This window comes from Falco biarmicus, chromosome 9 (genome assembly GCF_023638135.1).
Source record: "Falco biarmicus isolate bFalBia1 chromosome 9, bFalBia1.pri, whole genome shotgun sequence".
Taxonomy (NCBI): Eukaryota; Metazoa; Chordata; class Aves; order Falconiformes; family Falconidae; genus Falco; species Falco biarmicus.
Genome location: NC_079296.1, coordinates 29,996,296 through 30,017,367, shown reverse-complemented (window position 1 = coordinate 30,017,367; position 21,072 = coordinate 29,996,296). Strand labels below are relative to the sequence as shown.

Sequence of the window (21,072 nt, the reverse complement as noted above, 5' to 3'; positions counted from 1 at the left end):
TTTACTCCAAATAAAAGCTTAATATTAAACACAATGGAATTTTTATCATCTGATGTTACCCAGAAACTCAAAGGCTTCAGAGCAGACTTGGAACAGCCCTGAGCATCTGTTTGAGAAAGTGAACGAAAATATACTCTCCAAGCAAAAAGGCTTGGATAAAAGCAGAAAAGACAAAGCAGAAAAGGAAGATAAATTAAACAGGCTGTGCCACTGTTTGCATTACATATGAAAAAGATTGTAAAGGGCAGCAGAAGTAAAAGTTTAATATTTTTATTAATATACAAAGGGAATAGATGGCTGAAGTAAATTTCTGGGAAAGGCCATGCTGAAAAGATTGTTGTAATTCTGTACATTAGCTACTATTGAAGTATTTTTTATACTACATCAGTATCTCCATATTTAAATTATATTTTTGCTTAATTCTTAAAGTAATGAACACAGACATTTCAATTAACAGGCTTCTGCCTTTATTCTTTCAAAACTGGGAGGTAAAAAAGTGGGTGAATTAGTTCTCTTGGTAATAATCGTTCCTCTCCTGCTCTGGTTACATGTCTAGAAAATAATTAACAGGTTTTCTCTAATGCTTCCTAAAGATGTTGAAACTATAGAACAAATATTGACTGAAAGGCAGCAAAACTTGCCTGGACAGGAGAAAATAATGGTTTATATAACTGAAAACAATTTGCCAAAATCAGTATAGAAATTCTGGAAGCTGTGATTTAAAATTGATGTCAAAAGGGTCAGATGTGCTATGTACATGCACTCGGGTATTTGCAGGCCACACATATGTCCTGCCACCTTTGCAGTACCACACAAAAGTGCTCTTTCTTTTTCCTGAAGATTTGCAGGGCCTCAGTTCCTGTCCCTGGGAGCTGATCATGAGATGGTTTATCACCCAAGCCAGCCTTTGGGAAGCAAGAGGGAACAAGTCATGAGGACCTGAAGAAGTTCTGGCACGACCAGGTTTTCAGAAACTTGCAAGTCTGATGTTTGCCACCGTTTATCAGGGGAAGAGAGGAAAGGAATTTGGGGAGGAGGTGGAGGAAACAAGTCTGCACCTTGTAACTGGGTTGAGCACATTGGGTAAGAAGGACTTTGGACTGGAGTGTGTAAAATCACAGAAAATGTGGAGGCAACTTGCTCTCCACCGTGCAAAGATGGGGTACATCTCTTTTCCTTTGCTCCCCCCACATGTGCATACCCCTTCCCCAGGGTGTGAGTTCTGCCTTTGGGTTAGGAAAACCAAAGAGAGGCATTTGCTCTTAGTGCCTGCTTGCGTGCAGGTCAGGGTCAAAGACCACCTGAGCCCATGGGTATTACACAAGAGGCTGTTATGAAGGGGCCCCAGCCTGCAGCATGCATCAACCCACCTCCCTACTCCCCCTCCAATGCTAGCTTTGTACCTTGGCAGGGGGGGGTTGCGAAAGCCCCAGGACTACATAAAGCATTCCCTGTCTGCCACTGCCATCAACACTTGCCATCAAGAGGCTACAGGAACTGCCACTGTCTGTAAGGGATCCTGCTGTGGTGGGCTGGGGACAACTGGTGCATTGCCTGCACATGCATCAGGGAAAGCTGCACGATGCCCTGGGGACCTGTCAGGGCAGCCTTCCTCACTTCCTCACTTGTGTGACAGAGTCTTTTTCTGATGCTATTCTCTGTTTGTTTGCTGTTGCTGCAGGGACAGGATGGCCCACAAGGAGAGAGCTCTGCCCTGGCTGCTGCTACTGGCACTGGCCTTGCTGGGCAGCAGCATGGCGGAGCGGGACTGCCGAGTAAGCAGCTTCAAAGTCAAGGAGAACTTCGACAAGACCAGGGTAAATCTTTCTCTCCTGGATCTGTGTTGTCTTGCTTGGCTCATCTTCGCAGACTATAAAATCTGGCATTCAGTAGCACCAGTGTGTTCACATTTTCACTCAGAGTCACAGACTGCAATGCTGGGAAACAGCAGAAGTGTGTGATGTTGTCCACATCTCCACAGATGCTGGATCCTGATGGATCTGGTAAAGGAATACTGCAGAAACTGAGGTTTAGCAGACCAGTCTCAAACTGTATGGTCTAAACAAAAGGAGTATAGTGACTTGGTTGTGTCTATGAAAAACTAATACTCTGGTGTTTTCAGACCAATGCAAGGAAAAACATTTATACATAGATCTGTCAAGATCTGCCAGTTGTTACCCTCTTTCCACCAAATTTTGTATTCTAAATACTGGAGAACTGCAGATACAAATAAGATAGCAAAAAATATCAATTATTTCATGAACCCGGGCTCCACTAGGACATATTGCCAGGTTTATGCTGTTGGAACACCTAGATTCGTTTCTCAGGTGCAGCTTTGAGGTATGGTATCAAAGATCTGCACGTCCTCCCCTCTGTTGTCTCCCCTAGTTTGTGATGTCTATTTGTAATGTTTTCATACTTCTAGGTCTAACTGCAGCCTTTCTTATTTCCTTGCAGTACAGTGGCACCTGGTATGCCATGGCAAAAAAAGATCCTGAGGGGCTGTTTCTGCAGGACAACGTGGTAGCCCAGTTCACTGTAGATGAGAATGGACAAATGAGTGCCACTGCAAAGGGCAGAGTCAGACTCTTTAAGTAAGTTCTTGCAGTCTTCCTCTTGTTCCATTTCACTAAGTTCTTGCTTCACTTACTGGTTTTCTAATCCTACATGCCATGCTTGTACTAGTGACACAGTCACACTGAATCTGTGCTGCGGGGTTTGAATGTGGTGTTTTCATTCTCTCTGGCAACAGTAACTGGGATGTCTGTGCTGACATGATTGGCTCTTTCACTGACACAGAGGATCCTGCCAAGTTCAAGATGAAGTACTGGGGTGTCGCCTCTTTTCTGCAGAAAGGAAGTGAGTATCTAGCTAAAGAAGATGCAGAACTACTTGGAAGACCAGTTATGTTGTATGTCCATGCTGGGGAAGGAAAAAGTAGTGTTGGGTTTCTTAAACACACTTAAACCACATAATAACTATCATACAGCAACACCTTAATGCGAACAAAGTAATAACTATTTTTTATATAGCTTTCTTTTATATTGGTTTTCTTTAAACAAGTGAAGACCAGGCATTTGTGGATCTTTGTGTTTCTTTTGTCTGTTACCCAACAATATAATTGAAGATCACTGTTTGGAAAGAAAGTAAAGGCAGATGAAGTACTTGAAGTCTTGTTTTGGTTCAGAACTCAGTTACTAGATGCTTCTGTTCCCTCTGAGAAGCCTAGTGTCAGACTTGGCTGAGCAGGGAAGAGGATTTTGCAACTGTTATTTTGTTTGATCTGGTGTCAGCAAATGTAGAGATTTTTCTGTTTTAAGAAACAAATATGATCCAGTATATATATATATATATTAATCTTTTCCTGTCACCTGTCCCACCCTATGCAAAATTAGTTTATTGAGCCAAGTAGAGATTCAGACACTTGTAGCTCAAGACTCTTCCATTGATTGTTTCCAAGAGAAGCAGGTGGAATCTGAAAGTGATTTGAGCTACATTTTCTCCAAAGACATATTTACAAAGAATACTTTGGATGCCACTTGCCCTTGAATTGTTGCCAAGTCTCCTCACAACATGCTGCTGAATGTTCATGGATATTTCAGATTCCTGGCTGACACTAGACTGTACTTTTCTAAAAACTGTGGACCCTGCCCACAGGAGAGACAGGGAAGAGAACATACAGTGTTCACTTCACCAGCACAGTCATAGTGCAAGGGAGGGAGAGGAAGGTGCAGAGATGACACTTTTTTCTGCAAACAGCTGCATTCGCTTCTGATACCACAGGGTGTCTGTGTGACCAGGTATTTATCAGATTACCTAGCTAAATAGTTAAGAATTCTCTAAAATTGTAACTATGTTTTGAAAGGAGGGTTATGATCGAGCTTGTAGGAAATATATTTCCAACACACATAGAAACTGCATGATAATCCTTTTCCTTAGGAATACAGTTTAAGTAACATCCCCGGTAGGGAAATAGTTATGGTTTGAGTAACCTGGAGCACGATCAAGAGTACATTTAACTCCCCTATTTGTTTTTTTAACTATTTTCTGTGTGACTGTTCCCCTTTTTTGGTTAAAATAAGAATACTTTCTTTGTACTTCATGTTACCTACTGTAATACAGAGGTTTTTTGTGCTTATTGCCACATTTTATAATGATGTTCAGGCATGGATTTACAAGGCATTTATTAGCACTTCTTCATGCTGCTCTTGTTCTGTGCCCATGTTAGAGGAGAAGCAGTTGTGCCAACCATTTCCTCTTCTCTCCATCACTGTTGCTGATAAATATGCTCATTTTCTTTAAAAACAAAAAAACAAAAAAAAACCCAAACAAAAAAACCCAAAAAACAAAAAACAAAGCTCCCCAAAAATGGAATCAAATACTGGACACAGGAATAAACTAAGCCAATCTGTTATCATTTATACCAATCTTCATTCTACTGTTTTCTTTATAGAGTTATGGCAGCAATCTATTTTGATTTACTAGATTTTCCTTGTGTCTCTAACACCTTTGCTGCTTTGCTATGGTTTCTTCCAGATGATGATCACTGGGTGGTGGACACAGATTATGATACATATGCTCTTCACTACTCCTGCCGCCAGCTAAATGAAGATGGCACTTGTGCTGACAGCTATTCCTTTGTGTTCTCCCGGGACCCCAAGGGATTGCCTCCAGAGGCACAAAAAATTATCAGACAAAGGCAGATAGACCTCTGCTTGGACAGAAAATACAGAGTTATCATTCATAACGGTAAGAACATTTTTTTCTGAAAAAATTTATTTCAAGTTTTAATGACTAAAGCACTGGGAGTCTCTTGCTCATTAAATAGCAAATGCATGAAGTTTTTTACTTAGTGGCTGTAACATTGTCTTGAAAATTGGAGCTTGTAGGAAATGATTTCCAACTTTTACTTACCTTATCTGAAGGAGAGGTAAGGTATATAGCTTTTTATGCAGCATATCACATCAGCTGAAACAATAATTAGAGGAAGCTGTAAAACAATTAAATCAATGTATATGAGTAAACATAGTAAGGATAAACTTCATAGTAGGTGTAAAAAGAAATTGTGTCTCTAATCAGAACTCTGCCTTTCTCAACAAAATACCTGTTGAAGGGAATAGAATGCACTCTTTGAAAAAATTTTCATAAAAGGCTGTTAAGGAAAATCAGAAGCCTTGGAAAGGATACCTTATAGCAGACCTTTTCTCACAGGTCCTCATGCCAACCATTTCACAAAGGGTTATGGAAGAGGGACATATCCCTCATGCTGGATGTATAACCCTATCTTGAGTCATATAGTCAGGCTGAGCTTGCAACACAGGGAAGGATACAGATTAGCTCACTTGTGCTCAAGTATATTAGAAAAGGCCAAATGATGATTTGTGCTGCTTTCATCAATGACCTAAAAGAAAATGTAATATACTTACTGATAAAGATTACACCCACAGTGGGAAGAGTAAAGAACAAAAAAGACAGATCAGAATATTTAGGACAAATAAAATAGTAGTGTGCCCGTCCCTACACCCCCACCCCACCCCCACCCCTTCTGGAAGACACAGTATCTACAGAAGACTTGACTGGTGCATCAGCTGAGTGTGAACTCCCAATGTAATGCTGTGGCCAAAATAGTTAATGTGATTCTTGGATGCATAAACCAAGGATGCAAAAAGATGAGTTTACAGGCTCATATGAGACTGTTTGTGCTTAGCACAGATCTGCTTGCTATGTCACATTTGATGGTAATCATAATTGGAAAGGGTACTGAGGATTAATTAGGAGTTTCAAAGAAGAGCAGAGAAACCTATTGAAAGTTGGTAAAAAGTGTCCTCTAGAGTTCTTCAAAGATCTTGATCTTTTCTCATCAGAAACAAGTTAAAGGCTGACCTGAGCAAAGTCTGTACTTGCCCACACAAGCAACGGGAGTTGGATAATAAAGGACTTGCAAACATAGGAATAATAAATTAAAATGGATGGAACTTTAAACTGGAAACATTAAGAGAAGAAATAAATAGCCATTTGTTTAACTCCAAAGGTCATTAACCTTTGGAACAGTTTACCGAGAGCTGTTGTATGTTCCTCATCACTGAAATCTGTAAATCAAGATTAAAGGCTTTTCTAAATGACATGTTTGAAGAAACTGGGATTGACTGAAGGAACTTTCATGTATTATAAAGAAAGTCAGAACAGAGGAGCACAATCAGCTCTTGTGGCTCTATTACCTGTTCATCTAATCTATAAACAGAGAGCAATATATTGCTGTACTGTAAAGTAGGTATGCTGATAAGAGGGTGATTGAAAGATCTGCTAAGGTGGGTGGTGTTTAGAATACTGATCAGTGACCTGGAAAAAGTGCCTGGCAACAATGAAAATAAAAATTTGGTCTTGAATGAGAATTTGCAGGCAACATAAAAGACAGCTGAGATTTAAGGCAGTCAGGACCAAGAGATGTCATAAATGCAAATTAAATTGGCTTTTGTGAATGATGTGTATGATTGCATAAAGGGTAGGATAGAAAAGAAACAATGTCATTATATAAATTGATGACACTTTCTTGTTTTGAATGCTGAATTCACTGCTCTTCAAAAGAAGTACAGCAAGAAAAAAAATTCTGAAGATGAGAAAACAAAATAATGAGATGATTTGGGATGTTTTGATATTAAATCTAAGATAAAGTGTAGACATACAGCTGTTGTGCTGTGGCTTTGAGGAGTGTGTATTATGGTGGTTCCTTGCATTTCTGTCAAACCCAGAGAAAGTACTATCCTGCTGTAAAATCAGGATATTGGGCTAGTCCAAGTATTGGTCTAATTCAGCATGGTGGAATCTGTGTTTCAATTATTTCTACACTATGAGGCTTGCAAGGCAATAAATGTATTGTCAATCTTTGCAAGAAAGTATACACCAAAAAATTAAATATTTTCATTTATTCATAATTTGTGATACTTTTTTTAATATCTCAGAACTTTTATATAATAGAATGCTTTTCACAGAATATAGAGCCAATAGTGTATTTTAAAAATAAAAGCTCAGAATGTCTTTTGGAAGTTCAGCCTTAAATATTGACTTCCTAACCTTAATTTAAAAGTTGATCATGCTGCCTTTAGCTTGTTACAGAAATATCAAATCTACCAAGTTGCACTGCATGCTGTATTCTTTGTCTGCTATCATGATTTATATTCAGATGTTAGGTGTTGAGTGCAGTGTCTGGCAAGATTGTGTGAGTTCTATACTGTTTGTAAATGAAAAATAGTAGCCCAGGTCCTTAATGTTGTCTGCTTTTTATTGAGGATTATGCCAGAATTTATATTTATGAGCCCAGCACCAAAGTATAAATGGAACTTAAAGCCAGCAATTTGCATTCCCCCCTTACTGTGAGCAGGATCTGTAATTACCATAGCGTTAGTTGATTCTAAATTCTTCAGTATCACTAAGCCAAAGTTCCTGCAAAGCAAGTACATTGGGGAATGAAAAAATGATTGTGAACTAAATCGAAAAAAAATTCATTGAAAGTTTTATATCAGGAACTCTTACAAAATTAACTTAATTCTTTATGTGTGGATTGGAAGCCTTGCTACTTTAGTTTTAATTCTGCTATTAAGAGCTACAGAATTAGTACCAAAAAAAGTCAACTTCAGTTGTCTGTACTGACCTGCATTCCACTGTTATTGTAAAATTCTGAGTAACATTAATAGATGCTGTGAGAATAGGCTTGTGCCTGTTTCTAATTGTACATAATCTGCTTATGTTTTGAAGCTAACATTTTTCCCCACAAAGATTTTTCATTAGGTTTTTAACTCTGTGCTCAAATTAAGTTAAAAAAAAAAAACCAACACAACCCTAATAGATGTACAAAGCTTACCCTGATGGAAAAAAAAATGTTAAAACTCTGTTCTTTGTATACTGGCTTTTTAAAGCAAAAGAGAAGCCTAGGAAATTACAAGTTTCTTGGTGGTAACTCACATCACATTTCTGATGGTACCTCCTTTCTAAATATGTATCAAGCTATGATACCCTTAGTCTTTCAGAGTAATAGCTGAAGTTGCTTTAAGTTATGCAGTGTGAGTGTGGATATCACAGTGGGACTACTTGTAAATACAATACAATGTCATGCTAGTACAGTTGAAAGCTGAATCTGCTGTTAGCATTTAATAGAAGCAGAAATTGTGAATTAAAGAGTGGTATAGCCCCTCAGCTGACTTACTATTGCCATTGGAACTTTTGGAGGTCAGGAGATTCTTATTTTGTTGAAAGATGTTCTTAAATTAATATTTTTTGAAAGCAAATAATTTGAAGCTTGTTAAAGTAAATATATAACTCTTCTATCTCTGATCTATCCAGTACCCTGTTTGCCAAAGTATTAAAATGCTCAGGACAGGTGTAACAGATTGGAGGAATTTCTGTTTTGTTCTGTGTTGAACATTCTTTGGAATTATAAAGGTATTGGCATTATCATTACAAGTGAAACAGACTGCTGGACTCAAGAGCATTTTAAAGAAATTAGATATCTATTAATTTTAAATTTGGTGAAAGTTTGTATATTTTAATGTTGTTTAGTGCAGTTGAAAAACAAAATTTTGTTCTTTGTGTGTTTCAGGATTTTGCTCTTAAGGAGATCCAAACTATGGAAAGAAACCATGTTAACAGCACCATGGATGTAAAGTTAACACACTAATCTGGTGTTCTCTTGAAAACCTTTTAAACAGCTTCATTTAGATTTTGAGTATATTTATCTGAGCTGTGTAGCTCACCTTGTTAACAAACCAATGAAACATTTTAATAAATTTGGGGATTACAGGGGATGCAAATTGTTTGTATGCAAATCTGTACATATGTAGACATTGGTTTTATTAGTAGACTGTTATCTTAATGCACTGTTTTGAATTGGTGACAGATGGTGATAACTAAGAATTCAATCTTCCTTTTTTTAGCAGTTTCATTTCTGACTAAAACAGTTTTAATTAAAAAAAAAAACAAAATACATGTATTTTAATTTCTTTTCAAATACAATGTCATCTTTTTTCTAGGAAATACTGGGAATTATTCCCCATAGCATTTTAGAAAGGAGGAATTTCAGTGACCCTATATATCATGCATTAACTTTATTATATGACTACTGAAGACATAAAAATAAGCATCTTTTTACAAGAACTATTTTACACATGACAAATAAACATTTATTTATTCATTCATTATTTATAAATTAACAGGCATTATGTCCATATTTTTGAGATGGAGCCAAACTGGTCATTCACTTGGTGATAATACATGTTTATCATCTTGTTTCCTACACGAAATTGATTAGTCTGCTTACAAACCTATGTTCAGCCAGTCAGTTATCTAAGTGTATAATCAAGTGCCTTTTTTAAATGGAATTAAAATAAAGAGCAGATACTTTCTAAGGATGTACCTTTTCACTAGAAAGTTGATCTCTCTTACTTAGTAGAAAATAAGTACAAATGGATGAGGTGCCCTTTTGATATAGATTCACTGTAACTTCATTAATGACGTTTATTCCAGCTGAAAATGTATCCTCACAGATATTAATGCATCTGGTAGGTACTTATTTCAACTATTTTACATTCACCAAGTTCACTGCCACATTCCTATTTCTTTAAGTGTAAGTGGAGAATTCAACCCATTGGATTAAATTGTCCGAATCTTACTGAGGCAAAGCAGTGAAGTCAAGAGAATTTTACCTGCAGGAATTAAAAACACAGATTTAGCTTTTTTTTTTCCTTCTCTGGCATGTAATACTATAACACAATGACCTATTCAACCTGGGATAGTGTAGACATTAACATCCAAAGCGTGGTACAGATCTGACTTTAAATAATTATTGGGTAATGAAATACAAATTTGGTTGTTCATGGTTACTTCTTCTTGCAGTGGTTTCTGTACCAGCCCCATGCCTTACAGGGTTCCCTGTACAACAGAGAAAAATTTCCTGACATTTACGTCTGAAATGGGTAACATTATACAAAATTGGATTGACAGCAGAGTTGGCAAAAGTGAATAACACTATCCAGAAGAAAACTGATGGCAAAATATTTAGATCTTGTTTGTAATTCTGGACTAAAATTAAAAGAATAATTATTATAATTGGACTCCACATGATGAAGAAAGAAACCATCAACACAAAGAGGGCTCGGAACAGTTTGTAGTCTTGCTGGGAAACACGCATCTGATGATTTTCTGAGTAGGCTAAACCAGCATTTAAACTTCTTCTTGATGCTTTTGTAATCTGCAGTTAAAGAGAAGAAAGTAACTTTCATTGAAAACCTAGAAGAATTATTAACACATTTTTACACGTGCAAAAGTAGATCTTGGCACATTACGTTTCTGTTTTGAAAAGTGACTACAAAGAAGGCATTGCAGAATTCCACTTTTACTTTTTGTCAGTGGTTCCATTTCAAACATTCACACTTCACTAGAAATTTTTTCCTCTCAGCAGTGAACTCACCTCAACACTAGTCAAGCTAGTTGTTCTCCTCACGGCTCTTGGCCAGCCATAAATACTTTTCAGCGTAAAACAGAGCCTTAATTACTCATGAAATCCCATTAACTTCAAATTATGGCCTCATTTGTTCTATATAAATAAACCCATTGATTTTTTTCACAAATGCAAACTGGAACATAGTTAACAATCCTGTTGATGTGCAAGAAGGAACACAATGCAATTGTCTTACGGCCATGCTGATATTGTATGGTCCGTATCAGAAGGAGCATGAATTTAATAGAGTAACTAAATCATGATTTAAAACATATCTTAAAAACATATATCTTATAAAACATAAAACATGAAACATATATGTTTTAAATGTGAATGGGATTTTGCTTTAAGTTTTGTGTAAACTTTTAGTTTTTCAGTCAGTAATCAGAATGGCTTTCTATGAAGTAACGTGAAATCTTATGGGTCCTTTTACCACTATGAAAATCTTGTAAAAGTACTGTCTGATAGAATAAACTAGACTATGGGTAGTTTGAGAATCTAGTATTCGTAGGTGTGAATCATCTGTCATTAGGTAGAATATTGAATCCCAATGGCTTGCAGAAAACTCTAAATCTCATGCTCCGCATCCCTGTCTTCACTGAAGTTGCTATGGCGCTATGAATATTATGCATATCTGATGCAAATAAAATAAACCTGAAATATTTAGCAAGCATTTACGTTAAATAATTGAGATGCCATTTAACCCCCTGCATGGGTAAAGAAGGGGTATTTTCAAAAGCCTGGATCAATTTGGTGTGTAAGTGGGAAAGTCAAAAGGCAGGAAAGACAAAAGACTTTTCCTGCCACTTGTATGTGTGACATTTCCCTTTAGCAGTAACTATAGGAAGGGTAACACCGGTACTAGTAATAGTTAATAGCCTCCTGGTTCAGGTAAGGATGAAAATTGTTATATATACATTGAATAATTTGTCACTCTTTCTGCAGTTTTCTGAACTTGTCACAGAGATAGATGGCCTAGAATAAATATTCATTAAGAACCCAGACATCTACCAAAGATTTCAACAGAATGTAGGTGTATAAATCAAACCCTGTGATTCAAAAATGGGCTTCTCAGCACCTGCTGAGCCTGAGGAGACAGTCTCACTAGCTGTCTCCCTGATTTAAAAGGGGCAGAGAATTCTGAGGTTTTGAGCACATAAAACTATTCCAGCCTGATCATCTGCTGCTGTATCCATCTCAAATCCAGAAACTAGGCCAATCTGATCCAACAGTTGTTCTCAGAGAGCACCTAACCTGTTTTAGTGAGAATGAAGTTCTCACAACATACAAAGGACTAATATCCACTTCTAATATAAAAGTGGAAAACCCAAGTTCTGCACCCTCCTCAGCCTCCACTCTCAAAACAGCTACAGAATGTGTCCTCAGACACCTTTGTGTCTGTCCCATATAAGCAACCTCCACCTTTTCTGCTGGAGCTGCACAGCCTAGAACTAAGAATGCAAGAATCGCCAGGATTGTGGTAAATAAGATGAAACTGCCATCTTAAGGAAATGCTCAACTGAAATGGGGTGGCAGTGATATGTTTTAGATCCCTTTCTGGTCTGCCTAGTATAAGGAATCTAGATACCTATCACGGGCATCTGGACCACACTCTGAGAAACAGGATCTTAGAAGTCATGTATATACAAGTAAGTAACTTCCAGAACATGAACGTCGTTACCGGTTCTAGCCTCTTAGATAAGTCTTGCCTGAGAAGGGGAATAGTGCAAAACCAAATAACTTAATTACAAATGATGGCTTCTAATCTGTCATTTTTGCCAGGGTTCTGGGAAGCGTTACATAAAATAATACTCAGTTTCAGATTAAATTGTAAAGTATACATTCGTAGAGTATAATTGTTAATAAATTTGAGGTCCTGTATCTGTAGTGAATCATCATCATCATAGATGCTGTGTTACTTGAATACACAAATGCTTTGAACTGCTGCCAACCACACTGAGCATCGTACTCTGTGTGCACTGGCATCAGGGAGCATTCTCACGAAGCGAGAGCGACTCTGCTCTTGGGAATGACTCGGGGATTAAGACATTCTCCAGCTGAGTTCTGGTTGCTTCCTGGAGAGCTGTGTAAAACAGAAGATTCAATTACAACAGATGGGATCCTGCTATGGGCCTCATTCCTTTTTCCATTCAGGAGAAATGGTAACATATCTTAGCATCTGTGTTACCACGTTGGAAAAGAAACGTGAGCATGGCAGCACAGGGCTGTCTTGTAATCTGGTATTCCAAACACTTTTTTTTACTTATAGCTCCCTATGTACTGTTTGTTTTCTGAATTTACTTCTTTTAATCTGCAAGGACAAGACCACCACCATGCCTATCCTGGTCCCTGACCAAGGACCGTGGCATTCCTTGCCCTGCATTTTTTTGCAGTTCTTTCAAAGGGCTGACTCTCCACTGAGTTACTGTATCTTTGCCTACAGCAAGTATGAGGCTGCAAAAGGCAAGTGCATTACTTCACTAGAAGATGCATTTACCTCAAGGTCAAAATAAGCTTACAGAGTGTACAGAAAGTAACAACTGATGATTTTGACTGAGTTTAAGCCTGATCAATAGGCAAGTACACACAAAGCCCATATTCTAGGTCCTAGGCTCCTTAAAGCATCTATGTGCAGCTCCAGCGCGTGCACCCACAGCCCCTTGGTGCCCAGCATTTCATCAGTCAATTCCCTGCTCCATGACCTGCATATTTTGAGGTTCCCTTCCAAAATCTCTAATTTTCCTTATATACAGTATGAGAAGTTTAATTACCTAATGCAGGAATCAAGAACCTTGTGGAGGCAGTTGCTAAAACCCAGGTAGGCATGGCAGTGCCTAGTTTGAAGACTGGTAGCTCTTTCTCTGGTTTTGGAAGAGGAAGGGGTATGAAATAAGGAATTTAGATGACTAGTATCATGCTTGCTAGAATATAGATTGAAACTCTGTGGTCTCTGGCATCTTGGCCTATATTTCAGCAGTTAAAAAACGTCCACTCAGAAAGAAAGTGTAAGCAGAGAGCTTAATTTACAGGTTTTGTCTGCAAAGTTTGAAATTGTGGAGGAGTAAGTCTAATCTGAGGAGATCTGTGTACTAAAATTACATGCAGAAAATCAGTAAATGTAAAATGGGGTGGATTTTTTCAAATCCTGCCTCTCTGCTTTCTTACAAATCCCCTGTGACTCCAGAGTTTAGGCTCAAGGAAAGCAAAATATAGATTTTAGTTACTTCAGATACTTGACTCCTAACATTTAGAAGACTGACAGTCTTTAAATATGGATGGCACATAAATGGAGAAGCGTATTAAACACCGTACATAAATGAAGGCAAACTTGGTGTTGGGCTCCTAGTAATGTGCTGCTCAAGCACGTTCTTAGTTGAAATGTATCAGCTGCTATGCATAGGTTGAAGGGCCTCATTTTGTGTCACATACCACTCACTGAGCAAATTATGTCTATTGCCTTTAGGTATATTTGTATTCAGTGACAATACGTTGATGCCTACTGTGTTACTGTTTACTTCCCTTTGTTCTACAACAAAATTTAAGGGAAAAACATACCTGTAAGATTTTGGAATAACTGACGACAATGACTAATCCTGGTATTAGAAAGAAAACAACAACAAAGGTGACACCCCAAACTATTTCTCCTGCAATGCTGGGCCAAGCCAAGGTGCAAATCTGAATCTCCTGTTTGCAAAGAAAAAGAAGAAAATTCACATTGTGCCGCTATCTTTACTACGAAGTTGTGCTTATCTGTATGCCTACGGAGAACATGGCTGCAGATGAAACAAAAGCGTGTGGAAACTTGGCTACCCGAACAGAGCAGCAATGAATGTACGACTCCAGCGTTTGAAAAGCCTTTTACAAACAGAAAAGCCAATTACAAACAGATGTTGTCCCTAAATATTGCCATACGTTTCATATCAAATGCTACGGGCAGCTTGAAAATTGAAACTTTCAGACCTTAAACTTAACCGTGTACGTGAGTGGCACGTCGGGTGTAGCTCTGCGCGCCTTTCAAAACAGCAGGCAGAAAAACGTGTGTGTGACCACCCGGTGCCGGGGCTGCCGGCCGTGCCGCGCCGCGCCCCCAGGACACGGCCCCTCGGCAGGCGGAGGCGCTGCGGGGGCTCCCCGGGCCGCCCCGCGGGGCGCGCAGGGCCCGGCCCTACCCGCCAAACGGGCCCGCGGGACGGGAGGGCGGCGGCAGCGGGCGCGGGTGCCCCGGGTGCCCTGCCGGGAGGGCTCCGGCCGCCCCGCCGGGCACGGCCCCCGCTCCCGCTCCCGCCCCGGGCTGCCCCGCAGCTGCCTCCCCTCGCTGAGGGCGGCGGTCGGGCCTCCCGCGCCCTGCCCCCGCTCCGGCCGCCCCCCGCCGCCTGCCCGGCGCTCGCCCTCACCTCGCCGCCGGCGGCGGGCAGCCGCACCACGGTGAAGAAGCAGCAGAGCGGGAGGGTGGCGAGGGCGGCGAAGCCCCAGATGAGGAGGAGGGCGGCGGCCAGCGCCTTGCGGCGGCGGCAGGCGGCGTGGCGCAGCTGGGCGATGCTGGCGACGCGCTCCAGGCTGACGGCCGACAGGGAGAGGATGACGACGGTGCCGCTGAGGCTCACCACGTAGAAGAGCATGTGGCAGACGACGTCGCCCAAGACCCAGGACTCGGTCCAGCGCACGACAGCAATGAAGGGGATGGCGGTGATAAAGAGCAGGTCGGCGCAGAAGAGGTTGAGGATGAGGCAGTTGGCAGCACGCAGCCGGCGCTGCCGCCGCGCCAGCAGGCAGATGCCCCAGATGTTTCCCACCAAGGCCAGCAGGAAGATGGAGGCCAGGGCAGATGACTCGCCGATGCGGAGGGCCGTCGCATTGTGGCCCCTGAAGTCAGAGAAGAAGGGGAAGAGAGTCCTGTTCTCCCCTGGTGTGCTCCTGGGTCCCGGCATGAGGGTGGCCGGCAGGCATGAGAGACCCACCGCAGGCGGCGGTGCCAGCCCTAGGGGAAGGGCTGCTATCCCAGCCACCACGGCGGCACACGGGGTGCCCTCCCGGCACAGAGCCGGGGGCTGGCTGCCATCCCCCTCCCTCTTTCTCCTGCCTGTGCTGCCGAGGGCTCGGCTGTGTCACCGAGGCAGTTTATGGCCCTCGCACTGGAGTGGAACAAGGAAGTGGGAGGGTAAACACGGTGCGCTCGCACGGAGGCGAGGCCGCTCTGTGTGAGGACGCAGCGAGGGGCTGGGGGCGACTGGGGCTGCCTGACGCCTCCCCGGCCGGGCATGGGTTGGCGCTCTGGCACCTCTGTGCTGAGGGGCCTGGGCCGCGCCAGCTCCTCCAGGCCAGCCCTGGTCTGCTCTACAGGCCCCCGACCTGTCAGTGACTGGGGAGGCCGCCCAGGCCGCTCCCCTCTGCTGGGGGCACGTGCATGGCTTGGAACAGAGGGATGGCTGTCTGGCCGCTCAGAGCACTCCTCAGGAGCCTCGGATAGCCAGCACTGCTCTAAGGGAAAGAAAGAGGAATGTACCCATCGCCTCGTGTGTTGACAGCAGCATTTGGAGACAGCGGTCCTGTGCGCGGTTTGTGCTAACCGTGGTCTGGTGTGGAGGGGAAGCATCACTGCCATGATCTGGGGGATCCATTTACTAAGTTGATCCAGTCTTACACACCTGTGTTACAAGTTCTTGCTGAAGAAGCCTGGTAAATTAAGGCCTACCTAGCAAATACCATCTTTTCCCTGGACTTCAATTCCGGGAAGCAGTTGCTCAGTTTGTAAGTGAAAGCAGGCCTTTCGCTTCCGCTCTTCACGCCAGGTGATTTAGAAATGGACAGGGAGAGAGTGAAGGGCGTGAATCATCACAGATGAGCAGATAACGCCTCATAAAAGAAGGTAAAATGTTTTCATAAAGTAAGTAAACAGCTTTATAACTTCAGACAGCTCAGGATGAGTCTGTTTGACTCAGTGCCAGTGTAGGTGTTTCAGGGTGCAGTTACAGGCTTGCCGTGTGGAGCTGCACCTTTTGGTGAGGTGAGAGTTATTCCAAACCGGTGTGCCAGTGGGACCAGGTGACTGGGCAGTGCTCCTGTGGCACCCTGGGTGTGACCCTGCCACCCAACAGTTTATGCAATGGCATTAGCGGGGATTCCAGATTAGCGGGGATTCCAGAAACTCGGACCTTCTAAGGGGCGATCTCCTAATAAGGAATGACAAGAGTGAGATCTTCCCTGGACCGCTTCCCATGTCTTTGCCAGTGCGGAATTTACATTGATTTTAGTTAGCATGTTTTCTCTTGAGCTGTAAGTGGTTCTATTTATGCTGTCTCATCAAACGGAGTTTGCAGGGCAGCTGAAACAAGTGGATGACATGCTCCTACTAATTCCTGCCGATTTCTTTGACTGGATGAAATGTGGGCAGATTTGCTGTTAATTGGGTGGCTGCTATGGACTGTGAATTCAAATGAAGACAATAAGAAAGATTATTTTTTTGGCAGCCAGAAACACAAGTGACTGGCAAGTGTCTCAAAACACATATTTTATTCTACATCATTTGGTGGGAGAAAAAACTCTGTGCCTGTATTGCAAAACTTTCAGCAGATTTAATAGAACTACCGAGGATGATTATTTCTGTTTATGATGAAAGCTTGACACAACTAGCCATGATTTATGTTGGCTCTGCTATGCACTAATTCTATAAAACGATTAGCAAATCTTGAAACGTAGCAAATACCTTGCAGTTGGCACAGCCTTCCAAGTCTTCAACTTTATACAAGCTGAAAAACTAGACCCGAAGTTCTGGGTAGCTGGCAGTAGTGGTGATGTTGTCAGCTCTCTCAGTAGAGGCTGGGATTTGGGAAGGAGCCTTTATTAGAAGTCTGGATGTACCCGTGTGAAAACAGTGAAGTTGTTAACAGGATGGGAATGGGCGGGGGGGTGGGGGTGGGGGGGGGTGGGGGGGGTGGGGGGGTGGCGGCAGCTGGAAATGGTAGCACAGATAAATGCAAATTGTCTTATGGATGAAGTCTTTAGCCCCTTTGGTGTTGGTGGAAAGTGAAATTAGAAACTGGACCTGTCAGTTCAGGGTAAAGTAAGTAAACACATTTGAAACAGAATAGAGGAAGGAAAATAGGGAGAGAAACACCCAAAGCAGCATTTTTGAAAATATGAAGTTGGTTTCAGTCAGGTAGGAAAGGAATGCCATGGAGGAACAGAAGGTTTGAAAATGAGACAGTGTGTGGAAGTAGCTGGATAGACTCTTGGTCTTCTTTAAAAAGGATCACCTTTAGCTTTGTGTGTCCTTAGGTGTGAATGAGAACCTTACTTGCTTGGCATAAGCCTGTTTGCTCAGGAGAACCAAAGCAAAATGCTGCTTTTAGTATGCCATTAGTGAGTGAACTTCGCACTGCCCTGTGTACAAAATCCTGTGCCTGGGAACAGCAGAAGTGTGAAGAAACACGCACGTTTCTGTGGTGTTTTATCAAATGAATGGGAGCTCTTCACAGGAACAAAAACAGTCTAATTACTTATGGATCTAATGGATCCACTATCTAAAAAAAATAGTTTTCCCTCCCATGAAGTACAAAAGCTGTATTTGCTGTTGGGTAGCTGCAATCATAGCAACCATCACAACGTGAAATCTGAGGAAGGGAGGAATCTTAACCTTGACAGAGCTACTCTGGCATTACTATAATAGGTGGATGCTGTGTGCAGTATATGTTCCACATGTGCTTATGACAAGGAAGTGATTAACAGAATGCTTGGAAACCTGCTACAATTGCTTAACCTATATCATTTTTTTCAACCTGTGTGCTCTTTCATGCTCAGAAGTGGTGAAACATGGAGTCAATTCAGATTTTATTGTTCTAGGTTAAATGAAAATTGCGGGGACCTCTGTGGAGCTGGTTAGCTAGCCTAGTGGGGAAAAATCTTGTTTCCTTTTTTGTGGGCTTTTTTCATCCTGAATGAAAGTCCGAGACTGCATTCTCTGTGGCAGATAAGGGCTGTGTTATAAGTCAAACTCTGTTTTTCATATTGTTCCCCTGACAGCCAAGAACTGTCATGACAGGTGGGCATAGTTCAGCTTATGTATAGACATATTCCCAGAGAGAGGGACCTCTTGGGCTAGGTGATTCTGGGAGATGGGGATTCTTGTTCCATTTGGACATGACCTAGTAAAGGCTTTTGCCTTATTTATGCATCCTCTTGCATGTGTATGGGTGTTTAAGTTTTTTGGGTCTATTTTCATGCACCTGTATCACAATAAGTAAATAGTACTGACTTCTGTAACAGATGTATTTAATGTTTGCTAAGTGATTTAAATTCATTGCATTAGAAATGTTGACTCTCTGTCTTCACAGAAGAGGTTCCAAGCTTGTATGTGACTCTAGCTGCATCTGTATATAAGGGCTTTAGCGTTAAGTTGCAACCAAGGTTAGCTTTTTATTTTAATTTTTGCTCTTATCATACTGCAGCTGTTCTGCTTCTAGGCACTATTAATTCTGTGCTTATAAGAAGTTATGCCATTGTAAGGTTTGCTTCAACTACAGATCTGTTTTGGCTATTTTGTTTTTTAGGAAGTTTTCTAACTGCTTACCCACTATATACTTTAATATCAGTGAGCTGAAGCATTTATGTGAATATCCAAGGGACAATTTTAAGCTTGTAGTGCAAATATAAATGCATGTTTGTCTTCACATAGTAGCAAGCTCCCCCACTCCAGTGTCCACTGAAAATACCACATGCTTCTATGGATCTGTGTGATTGTGCCAAAAACTAATCCATTTCTTCTGGGGAGTGAGCAAGTCACTGTTCCTTCTGGAGAGTCTCATTTTCCTGTGGTCAGTATCCTTCAGGGTGGCATGCTTCCTGGGATTTGTGCCAGTGGCACTGCAGTTTCAAGCTGTAGCAGCAGCATTGTTGACCAATGCCTCAGTCAGAAGCAGAGCTGCTGATAATTTTTTCAGTAGGCGTGCTTTCTAGTAAGAGCTGGATCAGTTTTTTTGTAAAGACCACCAGAAGTTCTGCCAACAGCAGCACTGAACAATTTCCTCATGACTTGTAGCAAGGGTGGAGGTTCTGTCTGAACCAAGTGCAAATGTGCGTACATAATCCATACAGCAGAGAATTCCCCTGGAAGGTCATGATGTCTGTTACGCTGCACACTAACCAAGCTTCACCAGGGTGACTCGGCTCCAGATAGACTGTTCTGATTAAATAAGGTTGTTTCTTAACAGTTTTAGATACTGTATTAAACTTAACATCTAGCCCATGGATTTAGGGAGTTTATCAGTGAATACAGGGTATCAGAACAGTTCATTTGGACATTGCAGGATCTAGTAGAACACTCACCAAGGACCTGAGACCCAGAGCAAAACTTACTTGGAGAATTATAGTCTAAGTGCCACTGGACTTTTACTGACTTTCAGGTGTCTATAAAGTTACTTACATACCTGCTGATGAATTTTGATGCAGAGCCGTCAAAGCAACTACTACAAACAAAACTGGTCACCAACCTCTCTTGCTCATGAGATGTACTCGGACGTTCCCTGAACACATTGGCCCTCCAGGCTGCATGCAGTGCAGAGATCACAGGTGTCATAGTTTTCACTCATATTCAAGAACTCAGTGACTAGAGAATGCTTTTACTCAGGTTTAAAGAGAATCTGCTTGCTTGCTTTCCATGTCTCATCTTAGAAGAGTAACTTGTTGGGAGCAACAGGGGTTCTTCAGGTCAGAATTGGGATAAAAGCTTTACTTTTAAAAGTCGGGCATTTCTGAAATAAGGTCAACAGAGTGCCTGTCTGCTGCAAAGAAAATCTGTCTGTGTTAGAAGGCAAGGCTTGTTCTCGGCTAGTATTAACCTAGGGCTGGAGAAAGAAAAATCACTATTGCAACACCAATGAGAGAAAGTACAGATAAAGCTTTAAGTTCTGCTGTAAACCCTTCTGAGTTCCCAAGTGTAATGCTAAATCATGTTATTTCTCACACTGTTCATGTATTTCATTATCAGTGGCTGTTTGAAATGATTGATGAGATGTGACTTAGAGCTGCTCATAAACCGTGTCTGGAAGCATGGATGCCTCAAACACGGATGCCTCAATCAGGCTGTGTAGTTTTCTGTCTAATTGAATGAGATAATGGTGACCATATCACACTTGTTGCATTGATAAAACTTGCACTTCTGCTGATGCAGTGTGCTCATCCACCAGTTTTGAGTTGATCAGGGAAATTAAACCTGGTTGCACTTCTGTCAAGAAGCCAGCTGGAAATCGCTATGATTAAGGTCCCAGGCTTGTTTCATACAGAATATTCTGAGGCACCTTATCTTGCTCTCTCTTTTTGAAACTGTTAATTCAGTATGAAGTACTTGAACTTTTGGTTGGTCAGAGAGACAGCAAAATGAGTGTGTTCCTGACTACTGCTGGAGAGCTCTATTGCAGGTCTGAAGGGGGACTGGGTGTAAGGGGAGGTCTTACTTCATGGATATGTGTCCTGTTTGGAGTCTGCTTTTTTTGCAAGAAGAGACTCATTTGTCATAGGCAGCCAGTGCTAGAAGTGCATCTGTGCATCCTTAACAGCACCTCCTTTCTTTGCACCTAGCCTTTCTTGAG

At 41.5% G+C, this 21,072-nt stretch overlaps 2 protein-coding genes across 2 annotated transcripts; one reads left to right on the top strand and one right to left on the bottom strand.

Annotated features, from left to right (window-relative positions):
* Positions 1-293: 293 nt before the first annotated feature.
* On the top strand, positions 294-8,798 carry RBP4 (retinol binding protein 4). Its single transcript, XM_056352052.1, has 7 exons — positions 294-302; positions 1,238-1,509; positions 1,682-1,817; positions 2,458-2,594; positions 2,753-2,859; positions 4,537-4,749; positions 8,594-8,798. Exons 1-7 carry the CDS (start codon positions 294-296, stop codon positions 8,605-8,607), a joined length of 888 nt encoding a protein of 295 aa, XP_056208027.1. The 3' UTR covers positions 8,608-8,798.
* Positions 8,799-8,951: 153 nt separating this feature from the next.
* Positions 8,952-15,436, bottom strand: FFAR4 (free fatty acid receptor 4). The gene is made up of 2 exons (XM_056352357.1): positions 14,884-15,436; positions 8,952-14,173 (listed from the first exon to the last, which is right to left on the bottom strand). Exons 1-2 carry the CDS (start codon positions 15,415-15,417, stop codon positions 13,994-13,996), a joined length of 714 nt encoding a protein of 237 aa, XP_056208332.1. The 5' UTR covers positions 15,418-15,436; the 3' UTR covers positions 8,952-13,993.
* Positions 15,437-21,072: the final 5,636 nt, after the last annotated feature.